Source organism: Bos grunniens, chromosome 24 (assembly GCF_055505025.1).
Source record: "Bos grunniens cultivar Pamir isolate PY7600 chromosome 24, Bosgru_T2T1.0, whole genome shotgun sequence".
NCBI classification, from domain to species: Eukaryota; Metazoa; Chordata; class Mammalia; order Artiodactyla; family Bovidae; genus Bos; species Bos grunniens.
Genome location: NC_141188.1, coordinates 34,674,139 through 34,685,802, shown reverse-complemented (window position 1 = coordinate 34,685,802; position 11,664 = coordinate 34,674,139). Strand labels below are relative to the sequence as shown.

The 11,664-nt window shown below is 51.3% G+C and overlaps 1 protein-coding gene across 2 annotated transcripts in view; it reads right to left on the bottom strand.

Annotated features, from left to right (window-relative positions):
* Positions 1–11,664, bottom strand: part of NPC1 (NPC intracellular cholesterol transporter 1) — a 46,092-nt gene that overhangs the window by 1,303 nt on the left and 33,125 nt on the right. For both annotated transcript variants that reach the window (XM_086372971.1, XM_086372970.1), the window contains exons 14-24: positions 10,627–10,741; positions 8,784–8,911; positions 8,548–8,688; positions 6,883–6,972; positions 6,311–6,501; positions 5,652–5,767; positions 4,880–5,009; positions 3,354–3,554; positions 1,881–2,112; positions 1,050–1,163; positions 80–242 (exon numbers count right to left, since the gene is read on the bottom strand). In XM_086372971.1, coding sequence (XP_086229097.1) covers positions 80–242; positions 1,050–1,163; positions 1,881–2,112; positions 3,354–3,554; positions 4,880–5,009; positions 5,652–5,767; positions 6,311–6,501; positions 6,883–6,972; positions 8,548–8,688; positions 8,784–8,911; positions 10,627–10,741 — 1,621 coding nt within the window. The remainder of the gene's footprint in view (positions 1–79; positions 243–1,049; positions 1,164–1,880; positions 2,113–3,353; positions 3,555–4,879; positions 5,010–5,651; positions 5,768–6,310; positions 6,502–6,882; positions 6,973–8,547; positions 8,689–8,783; positions 8,912–10,626; positions 10,742–11,664) is intronic.

Genomic DNA, 11,664 nt, shown 5'->3' with positions numbered 1-11,664 from the left:
TTCAGAAGAAAGCTTCAAGGTACCCGCCCTTCTATCAGGCTTCCTCCATCCCACCAGGTTAAAAACAAAAAGCTCTTACCTATGTAACTGAGTAGGACAGGGAGGAATATTAGTCCATGAGTGGCTCCCAGTAAGACCATAGCTAAATACATCCTGAAGTAAAATATCTGGAAAATTTGAGATTTGGCAAAAGCCAACACGATAATGCCTCCAAATTTCGTTAGTGTGATTCCACTGAATACCTAAGAGAAGAGAGATGGGCTCAGAAACCACTTGTATCAACCGGCCATAATTGAACACGTCCTCCTAAGGGATTTGTTAAACATCAAGGTCCAAGGTAATGAGGGACTGAACCCCAGCTTTCAGAGTTACTGATAAGCGCATTTGGCTCTGCCTAAATTGTTTTATCTGCTGCTTATGAATCTGAAAAAAAATAAAGGTGTAATAAGGATAAAAGCTGTGTATTCTGCATATACCCCATAGCAACCTTGCCAGTCTATCAGCACCATTTTCCCAAGAGCATTAGTTTTAAATTAAGGTATGTACATTATGTTTTTAGACAATGCTATTGCACACTTTTCATTGTTCATCTATAACAGTATTTTCTATGGTGGGAAAGGAACTGGTTCACAGTCCAGCCCTGTGTCCTGGCTCAGCTTGAGAAGATAGATTCTGCCAACCTGACCCACAAACCACACTGGGCTCCAAGTGTGGCCACTCGCCAGCTTTTCGTGGCTGGGCCTGGGTTTTCAGTGCCTCTCACATCAAACCTGTTTTCCTGCTTTAGCCAGACTGTGCAAAGGAGTCACCAAAGGGAACAGTCCTAAAGAATTCCAGGCTAGAGCTCTATGCGAGACACAACTCTATGCAAGTTTCTTGAATTGCCTGAAAACTTGTAATCCTGAGGTACTGCCGCTGAGTCAGAGATAACAAATTCTGTTTTCAGAATTTTGCATGGTGAAGTTTCTTCTCCTGAGAAGCTCTCAATTGCCTGACTGGGCCCTTCATGGTGAGGTCCCTGCCCGGGTGGCCTGCTCAGAGGTACTTACAGAGCTGCCCATGTGGGAGAGCGCCTCCTCCGCCCGCTCTACGCGGCTGCCCTTCGTGCTCACCGTGAAGGCCCTCGTGATGTGGCTACAGAACTCCACGGAGATGCCACAGCTCTGAAATAAAGTGTTTCCGTGAGGACTGCTCTGCTCCGGTTAAAGGTGGTAAAGGCAGCCACCCCCCTCCCGGGGATCTGTGGTTACCAGGGCACCCTGGGGGGTCAAGGAGCCCTGAGCAGAGCCCCTTCTACTTGTAAGACAAAGCCCCTGGGGCACCCACATCAGCTGTCCTGGGAAGCCCGTGGAACCTCCAGATTCCTCCAGCAGATCGGCCTTCTCTGGGGGAAGCGGCTGCAACCTCTCAAGGCCCTCGCAGCCCCGACCCAGGCAGCACGCTGTCATCTCTCTAGCAGGGGCTCCTGACTGCCACTCCCCCTGAAGCATGTTCTTCTCCTATCTGAAGGGCACATGCACTGGTCTAGCTTCTGTTCATACTTTTTCAGATGTGCATATATTTAAGACTTAAAAAGCAACTGGTAACTACATGAGAGGCAAAAAGTCCTGGTCAGAAAATTCCATTCAGAAGGGGCAATTTTTCCAAGTGGAAATGGAACATCTTGCTGTCATCAGGCTACATACTTCAACAACTCACCCTTCAGAATAATGCAGGCAGAGTACTTCAGCCAGACCGTGAGGTCACACCATAATTGTTACGTGACCACGTCCAACTGCTCGTGTGCACCAAAAGCAAGAGCTGACCTTGACCTTTCACCCCAAGAAACAAGGCACATCGGTGGCACAGGAGTGAGGGCCGAGCGCTCCCCCAGGACTCACCATGACCAGGTTGACCAGAGAAACCGCGTTCAGGCTGATGCCCCACAGCCACATGACACCAAACATGTTGACCAAGATCATGGCGATGGTGGCGCACATGATGACCGCAGACCACAGCTCACAGCCCAAGAGGACCACGGCCACCAGGAAGATGGCGCCCAGGGACACGCTGAGGTTGAAGATGGTGTCGTCAATCATGGTCAGGTACTGCTCATAGAAGACGTAGAACACGCTGGAAGGGGAGAGGGGTCTGTTACTGCTCGTTCTCTCTCCGGGAAGCTTTACTCATCCTGCCGCCACTGCGAAATGAAGCTACCTTGAGAGGCAGGCCTCACGGGAAACTTCGCTGTTTTTGTAAGACTCGTCTTTGGCAGTTCAGCTGGACCTCTGACCACTGATGCCTAAAGTAGGGCCTCGTAGACGTGTATCTTATATAAAGGTTTTGTTCATGTGCCTGATCCATTCTGCTTTATGCTATGAGTGCTCAGTCATGTCTGATTCTTTGTGACCCCCTGGATTGTAGCCCACCAGGCTCCTCTGTCCATGGGATTTTCTTGGCAAGAGTACTGGAGTGGGTTGCCATGCCCTCTTCCAGGGAATCTTCCCGACCCAGGGATCGAACCTGTGTCTCCTGCATCTTCTATATTGCAGGTGGCTTCTTTACCTGCAGAGCCATCAGGGAAGCCCCCATTCTACTTTGCAGGCATTCATCTATAAAGAATATTTCATGGTACTTTGGGAAAACAAGCCCTGGTCTCTCTGGAGGATTACTCCCTTCCAAACAGGGTCTATGCAGGACCTGAGGAGATAATGCCATTTTGGAAAAGTTAACCAGCTCCTCCTAGAGGTCAGGACACCCACTCTGAGAGCTCCTTCCACAGGACAACAAGCTGGCCTTCTGTCAGGAAAAAGTCAAGGTTCCCTGAACTGAGACCCCGGGGGTTGGTGGGGAAATCACTTGTTTCTCCTACTTTTCTATATTTTCCAAATTCAGTATTTCGTAAAATATTTTCTTAATTTTTTTGGCCACACCCCTCTGGCATGTGGAATCTTAGTTCCCTGACCCGGAATCAAACACATGCCCCCTGCAATGGAATTGTGAAGTCTTAACCACTGGAGCACCAAAGAAGTCCCAGTATTTTCTTTATAAAGGCGCCATCTCCAGTAATCTGCATCGGGAGCCCTGCCTTGCTGGGCCCTCTCTGTGGAGCTGCTTCCCAGGCGCCCGCACCCCCGCACCCCACTGCTGTTCTGCAGGGTGAGCTCCACCTTCAGACTTTGGCAGGTGCTGCACAATCCGGCTCTCCTTGCCTAGACGCCACATCCAGCGACAGGCTTCCCCCAAGCTCAGGATGGAGCCAGGGTCAGAAGGAAAGCCAAGTGTCAGCACTGTACCCTTCCACCCCCCGCCAACCAGCAAGGAAGCCCCGGTGTGTGGGGCCGCTCCCCAGGACACCCTCGTGTACACCATACCTGTATGGGAACACCCGGTGATCACCCCCCTGCTGGTTCATGGTCCTGGTGATGTTGCTGGCGATGAGGCGGGCCTTCTCCATGGCATCGATGAAGTCAGCCGAGGTCTGCAGCACCGTGTGGTAGGTCATGAAGTACGTGGCTCCCACCCTCGTGCCGTTGTCCAGGATGTTGACGGCTGCGCTGTAGGCAGCGTGTCCCCTGTGACAAGACAGCGGTGTCAGAGGCCACACCTCATGCTGCACCTGCAGGATCTGGGCAACCAAGCTTAGTGGGATCACCTGACCCTGGGCTCGGGTCAGACCAGCTGTCAATTTCAGGGACAGGGAAGCCCTCAAATAGGAAAGAGGAAGGTCTGGCTTACACTTTCCCACACTTTGCTGCTTTAGTTTCTTTGCACGCAGCTGCTCGTTTCTGTAGCTGGCTCTACTCTGCTAATGTGTTTTTTCACAGAGTGTGTGCCCAGCCATGCTGTGTAACAGGGGGCAGGAGGGGACGGGGGCCCTGGAGTCAGGGGGCCCTGAGATCATCCTCAGTCCTGGAACCCCGGGGTAAAATTACTAAATTTCGGCTGCAGTGCCATCTGCAAATGGGTGCACCACCGTCTCCTCGCAGGGCTGTATGTAAACGCAGTAGTGTCAGTGAGGTGCCAGGCACAATTCGGGCGCAAAGGACACTCCCTGTGAGTGGCAGCTGTTGCCTTCCAAAGAGCTGCATTCACTCTGACTTGTTTATGCAGGCTGAGTGTTCAGTCTGCAGGGAGATCAAGATGGAAGGTTCATTCCTACTTTGTTTTGGGGGACAGTTCTCCCACGGTAGCTAGCCTAGGTCCCAAAACGCAGACATGACACGTGACTGATGGAACTCGGGTCATATTATGTATTCTTAATGAAAAACAGGGATGTCCAGCATTTACCATTATAATGTAAATATAACCCTCACCTTCTGTCTGAATCCCCCCAACTCCAGACCTCAGCCATCTCTGCTATTTCTGGGCCAGAGTTCCTGTTTCCATGGGAACTCTGCCTGGCTGGATGGGGAAGTGGGGCAGCCCAAGAGCTCATGTATAGACAGGCTGGCAAGAAGCACAGAGGGGACAGAAAAACCGAGACCTCTACCCCAGGCAACATCACCAGGACAGACCTGCGGTCTCATGTGCCCCACACACAACTGGACAGACCCTTTCACGTCCTGAAATGCCCGCATCCCTCCTCACATTCCATCCTGCTGGAAGCCTGCACAGGACTCAGAGTCCTCTGCGCCACCAGGAGGGCCAGGACACAGAGGGGAGCCTGGGACCGAATGCTCAGACCAGTCAGAATCATCTGAGAGTAAGGAAGGACGAATTTTCTTCAAAGGCGGTTTGGTTTCTCTGCTTTCACAGAAGGGTGGGCACAGGGTGGCACATGGCAGAAAATAGGGCCTTCCTGCCCACCATGCCCACCCAGCCCCTCCCCCACCCCCAGCTTCCCAGCGTACATGACAGGGGACTCTGGCGTGCAGTTGAACGGCTCAGCCTCCCTTACCCTTTGCCACACTTGGGGTTCGGGTTGTCGGAGAGGAACATGGGCAGGAACCTCATGAAGTCTGCGCCCTGAGGTCTCTGCTTGCCCTCTGGAGTCAGCGGCCGGCAGCGGACACAGGTAGGGTTGACCACTGTGCAAACAGGTAGAGGACCCAAGTGAGAAGGACAGGTGTCTAGATTAAAACATTTTAAAATAATGATAAAGAAATGGCGGGAGGTCTTCTCCTGAATCTGCTGATCCAAAAGCTTCAAACACGTGATCTCTGTAGTCTAATGAAGTGCAAGTCCCATTTTCCCCTAACATAGGCTGTACAAATTTCCTTCCCCGAAGCAGGTTGCCTGCTTTAAGGACAACCTCAGTATGTTATTACCAGAGCACAGCGCTTCCATGTTTTTATGAAGAAAACTCTAGGACAACCTCAACAGTCTTATAAAACCATAGGGCAATAGTGATAAACAAAAGAAAGCAGGCCCGTGACAAGCTACAGCCAGACAGCAATCAAGAGAGGCCGTCGGCGTCACTGGGAAAAGATAGGAAACCTGAAAACCAGAGTCCCCTGACCCGGTTCAGCCTGCAGCCCCATGGCGGGCAGGAGACGGGACAATGGGGTGTCTCCAGAGTGGACGACGGAGGAAGGGGACACGGACAGGGGGATGAGACCCAGCGATAGCCGATAAAAACAGGTGGAAGTGGAGGGGACATGCAAATGATCTTTAAACAATAAGCTTAAAATTTTTCAGAAAAGAGGGAAAGATCTAGAAGGGTCAAGTACCCGACGCATTGCAGAACTGCTCCGTGCTGTTGTAGATGCGACAGCAAGATGATTGAGGCTTGACCCAGTCAAAGTAATCGTCAATCCAGGACGACGGGGCAAAGCCTATCCGGGTGCTAGAGAACAGGAGAGAAAGGGTTACGGATGCCACCACGAGGAGAAGTCTCCAGTTTCAGTCCCTTTTCTTGAAATTCAGAACTTCCTTTTCTAGACCTTCTCATTCCACCCAGTCAGAAGACAAACCACATTAGTACTTAATGGGAAAGACTTCCTTATATAAGGTGGTCCTGCTATATTTAAAATGGACAACTAACAAAGATAGCACATGGAACTCTGCTCAATGTTATGTGGCAGCCTGGATGGGAGGGGGTTTTAGGGGAGAATGGATACATGTACACGTATGGCTGAGTCCCTTCACTGTTCTCCTGAATCCATCACAACATTGTTAATTGACTACATCCTAAGACAAAATGTTTTGGTGTTAAAAAATAAATAAAATGGTTGTTGCTTAAACCAAAAAAAGTCTAATTAGCCCTTTGAGAGGTTTTGCTCATGTCAAGCTAGATTCAGCCTGCATTCTGCAAGACAGACTTTCCAGACAAGCTGTCTTTAGAGAGAGGCGTGAGGCCCAGGTGCCCGTCCGCAGCTGGGGTACTCACTAGCTGTCCAGCTGGGCGGCCGTGAAGACCTGCTGCACCAGCGAGTCGTTGTTGCAGCCGAGGCCCCCACACACCATGTCCTGCCCCTTCGTGGACGTGTAGTCGTGGCCCTCCTCCAGCACGAAGTACACAGGTGGGCCTGCGTGCAGGTACTGATTCAGGGACTGGAAGTAATCCGTCACGTAGGAGTCCTGAGAGGGAGAGAGCGTGGACGACGGGACACGGCGTGAACATCCTGCCAGCCGAGACGCCTCCAGCCCAGGTTCCTGAGTCCCTCCACAGCCGGCACCCCTCCCCACCCTGGGCCCAGGGGCTTCTCCCGTCGGTCCCACCCTTAGGAGGGCACCTCATGAGGTCAAGACCGGCTGCTCACATTCTGTAGCGGCGCCCAAGGCCTGAGCACTCAGAAGGCCCAGGTTAGTGGGCAGAGCCCCAGGGCAGTCCCTGTGACGTGGGAGAGCATGCCAGCACCTGTGTTCAGAAGCCGGCAGAGGCCGAAACGACCGTGTGTGTTCGGGAAGATGTATTCACTGCGGGCCAAACAAGTTAGAATGAAAGAGAAAGCATCTTACATCCGGCATTGAAAGAGACTGATCCAATCCGATCTCTACTTTGTTCAGGACTGCGATACTGAACGACAGCACACCCACAAATACTGCCACCTGGAATGAGAAGTGAGTTACAGAGGCAGAGCTGTCATGAGCGGAATAACATAACCACTTCTCTGGTGGTGCAGTGGTAAACCACCTGCCTGCCAACGCAGGGGACATGGGTTCGATCCCTGGCCCGGGAAGACCCCACATGCCTCAGAGCAACTAAGCCTGGGTGTCACAACTACTGAGCCCGCATTCTGCGATGAGAGAAGCCCCTGCAGTGAGAAACCCACGCACCGCAAGTGGACGGTAACCCTCTGCCCACCACAAGCAGGGAAAGCCCTCGAGCAGAAATAACGGTCCAGCGCGGCCAAAAATGAATTAAAAAAAACATAAACAGATGAACATAAACATATCTTAAACACACAAAACAGGACTCTCCTAAACTGAAAAGCAGGACTCTCCTAAACTGAAAAGCAAATTTAAATGACATACTAATAAAACAAGGAGTCCGGGGCAGTGGCTGAAGTCACGGTCTTTAGAGCCAAACCACCCGATTCAAATCCCAGTTCTGCCTCTGACAAGCTGAGTGACCCTGGGGCAGTCATTTAACCTCTCTGAACTTCTATTTCCTTCTCAATAAAACAGGAAAAATTAGACTTGTAGCATCAGATAGTTTTGCGAATTACATGAGAAAACTCTAGGAATAATCAACCCATAACTTAGTGCAGCACCCTGTACTGACCACAGTACCAGACCAAGTATTCAATAAACGTTAAATATTACTATTACCCGAATGAATTTACGCTTTTAGCAGAGACGTGATACACTATCGCGCTATTGGGTATATCCAGCATGGAAACTATGAAACGCTCCTACTCAGCTGCTGGGAACAAGGGACAGTACAGGGAGGGAGAGGGCTGGGGGGGGGGGTGGTGGGTGTGTGGGTGTGGGTGCGGGTGTGTGTGTGGCAGGGTGTGTGTGACACTGAAGGTGAGGACAAGAGTGATGAGACAGATTTATTATTGTGTGTGTGTGTGTGTGTGTGTGTGTGTGTGTGTGTGTGTGTGTGCGTGGCAGGGTGTGTGTGACACTGAAGGTGAGGACAAGAGTGATGAGACAAATTTATTATCTTGGCGGCCGTGCTGCTTACACAAATCTGCAACAGGTGAGAGCCTGACAGAAGTAGACACACACACTGTGCCAGTGTCAAGCTCTCGGTTTTGATACTCAACTACAATTACGTAAGACCGGGGGAGGAGGCTGGGCAAAAGGCAGCAGGTTCCTCTCTGTGCTACTCTGTCACTTTCTAAGAATCTGTAATAATTAAAAAAAAAAAAAAAACCCAAAGCCCCAAAAACTCCTGTTTCTATTGACTGCTAAAAATATGTTATATATTTGTACATATCTGCTATGGCTTTTTTTTTTGGCCACACCACACAGCATGAGGGATTTTAGTTCCCCAACCAGGGACTAAGCCCACGCCCCGTGCAGTGGAAGCAGAGTCCTAACCACTGGACCGCCAGCGAAGTCCCATGCACTGTCGTATGTATACTTAACAGCTGTCGGCACCCTTCCCAAGGTGACTTCTCAGAAGGCAGGTGACGAGTCTGTTTGGGGACACCACGACAGACAGGCTCGTACCACGAGGGGCCGCATCCAGTCCTTGAGCAGAAGCGGCGCGTAGGAGTTTCTGAAGAAGCGGAACAAGCAGCTCTCGGAGGCCTGGATGCCCGCGTCGTCTGCCGCCCCCCCGACACAGCAGAGAACGTCCAGCTGGTTCTTCTGAGGGGGCCAAGGGAGACAGAGGTCACCCTCCGGCTGCCTCAGCCAGACTCCAGACTCAAAGGAAACGGGCTGCTGTCCTGATGACCACTTACCTCTTGCCGCTTAATGTCCAAACCCAGGAGGCTCACGAAGCAGGTGATCTGCAGGAGGAAGTCGATGAGGACTGCCATGCCCGCGAAGAGAGAGAACGTGTGCACGGCCGGCATCACAGACAGGCCTCCTGCGGGGACAGGATAGAGGTCACATCCTCCCCGGCTGAGGGTACACAACCTCACACGCATGTGCACGGATGAACACGAGGCCCCAGAGCAGCCAAGCCCACGAGGAGACCCCCACCTCCCGCTCCCAAAGGCACTTTGTCTGCGGGTGTCACACCAGGACCACCCTGGGAGTTAAAAACAGATTCCGGGGACCTGATCCATCCCACTTTATCAAAACGATGGAAATTCAACCCTAATTCTACTCTTCAGAATTCTAGGGCCCCATCTAACACGCTCTCTGAGCAAACGCATGCACATCAGCATCTGAGAACCATTAACACAGGTCACTGCTTATGGGATCTGTTGTGATTCAGTCCACAGGAGGGACGGTATTTCAGTCTCTAGGTTTAGTTACAATCAGATGAGGGTGCTGCCTGTAAGCATCCTCTAGGCTACTAAGACTCAGAAACTGAACACTGCCCGCCCATGGGCCACACGTATATCAACCCATTTTGTGTGTATGCTGTATGTACGCTCAGTCACTCAGTAGTGTCCAGCTCTTTGCAACCTCTTGGACTGCAGCCCGCCAGGCTCCTGTGTCCGTGGGATTCTCCAGGTAAGAATACTGGAGTGGGCTGCCATTTCCAATTCCAGTATCAGAAATTTAAAAAAAACATAAGGAGCCAATATTTAACAATGAGAGTCACAGCGTCACTTGAGCGGGGGAAAAAAAAAAAACAAACTCTAGATTCACAACGTTGCTAAGAAAACTGACCCTGATAGCACTGGGCTGGCCTCTTATAAACAGGAGCCACGGGGTCCCCCCGACCCCCAACTCCTCCTGTTCTCACAAAGTCACTCCAACCTTAAAGCCCAGGGTCAGCTGCTGTCACCAACACACTTGGCTGGCTTTCTAGAAAGCAAGGAAGTAACTTTTTGGCGCCCGCATCTATCAGAAGGAGCCACAGGGCCCAGGCCCCACAGTGTGCTGCTTCGTGGAAGTGGAGGAGGACGTGCGCTAATGGTGCAGGAGTCCGAAGACCATGCACGCGCCATCCCTCCTGCGGCCCCTTGTAAGGCGCCCGGGGGCCCCTGGAGACTTTTCCACTTGTGACCACAGACCGTGTGTCTTCCCTGGACTTACGGGGCAATCCTAGCCGGCGTCCTGTGCAGAGGACGTGGCCAGTGTTCTCTTACTACACACCAGACACGGGGCAGGGAGGGGCCTACTGGATTTCTCCACGTGAAAGAAGATAGGAACGCTGGGTTGTGTTTCAGCTCGTGGCTCCTTGTACAGAAGGAAGATTCGAGACCCTCTGCTCAGGCACAAGGGTGCTTCCCCATGAACTGAGTGTGCTGAGAAGGAAGACCACCTTCAGGAACAGGGTACACACCTCGAGGGCTAATGCCTGTGACTGTGGAGTTGCTGCTGGGAGGACTCGTGGCTGTGCAAGGCTGCTATTTTCAAATCCCAGCACTCACCAGAGCAGCCCAAAAGGGGAAGGGACAGGAGCCCTAGGTATCTGAACCAACCACATCAACACCATCCCAAAACAACGTGAGAGAACACGCTTGCTAATGGTGCCCAAGGTTACTGCCACCGATCCTCTTCGTGGTCCACTCTGATACATTACAATTACAGATACAGCTTAACAAAGGAAGAACGCAGAGGGGCGTACTGATACACCCAGGCTCAGCACACCACTGAGCTGGCCGAATTCTAAGAGTAATTTACCTAAGAAAAACGCTACCGTCTCTGCGAAGGATGAGAGGAACATGCTGGGAGCCACTTCTCCCAGGACCCGGCCCACCTGTTGGTCGAGGGTTTCCCCTTGAAGACGTTCATCTCTCTTAAAAATAAAAAAAAAGTGAAACATGCAACATTGACATTTCTCAATTACAATGCCACCTCTTTGCTTCTTGGCTGCCTTGTGTTAGCTTGATCATAAAGAAAAATGACTGTCAACATCTACTTTTTTATAAACCTTATACAATAAAGAGGTGCAGACCCCAAACTTTTCATGTTGATTCATTCAGGGTATTTCTGAAGCCCAGAGACAAGGGAACAGGTGAGAGGCTAAAGGAAGGATTGAATCAGGTTATCAGGAAAATACATGCAACATAGGCTACAAGTGGCTGAACCTTTAAATAACACTCCTAGGTGCCATGGGGCCTCTGCCCAGGTAAGGCCTGCAGGACAGGGACCCTGGGAGAACCAACGGACTGACAGCATCTTCTACATCAGGTCGTATGTGACCTTTTGCCTTTTAATAGCACTTTTTCAAGTCCTTCCTTCTTCTACACTATGTTGAATCATTTTAATAGCTGCTGTGCCAAAAATATTTTCCACAAGTGTATTAGCACTTTTTGCATGCATGCTGCATGTATTTAAATTCTTTGTATCTATGCAACCAAACAAAGAGAAGGGTCTTATACTTCCTGGTCTCAAAGGGTCCAGAACAAGCACCAATAAGCAAGCACTCAGAGGCGTGGAAATGAAGCCTCCACGTGTCACGCTCACAGGTACCCTGCGTGGAGCCAGCATGCGTGCATGGGGAGCCTGGTAATATGCAAGCACTCAGAGGCATGGAAATGAAGCCTCCATGTGTCATGCTCACAGGTACCCTGCGTGGAGCCAGCATGCGTGCATGGGGAGCCTGGTAATAAGCAAGTACTCAGAGGCGTGGAAATGAAGCCTCCACGTGTCACGCTCACAGGTACCCTGCGTGGAGCCAGCATGCGTGCACGGGGAGCCTGGTAATAAGCAAGTACT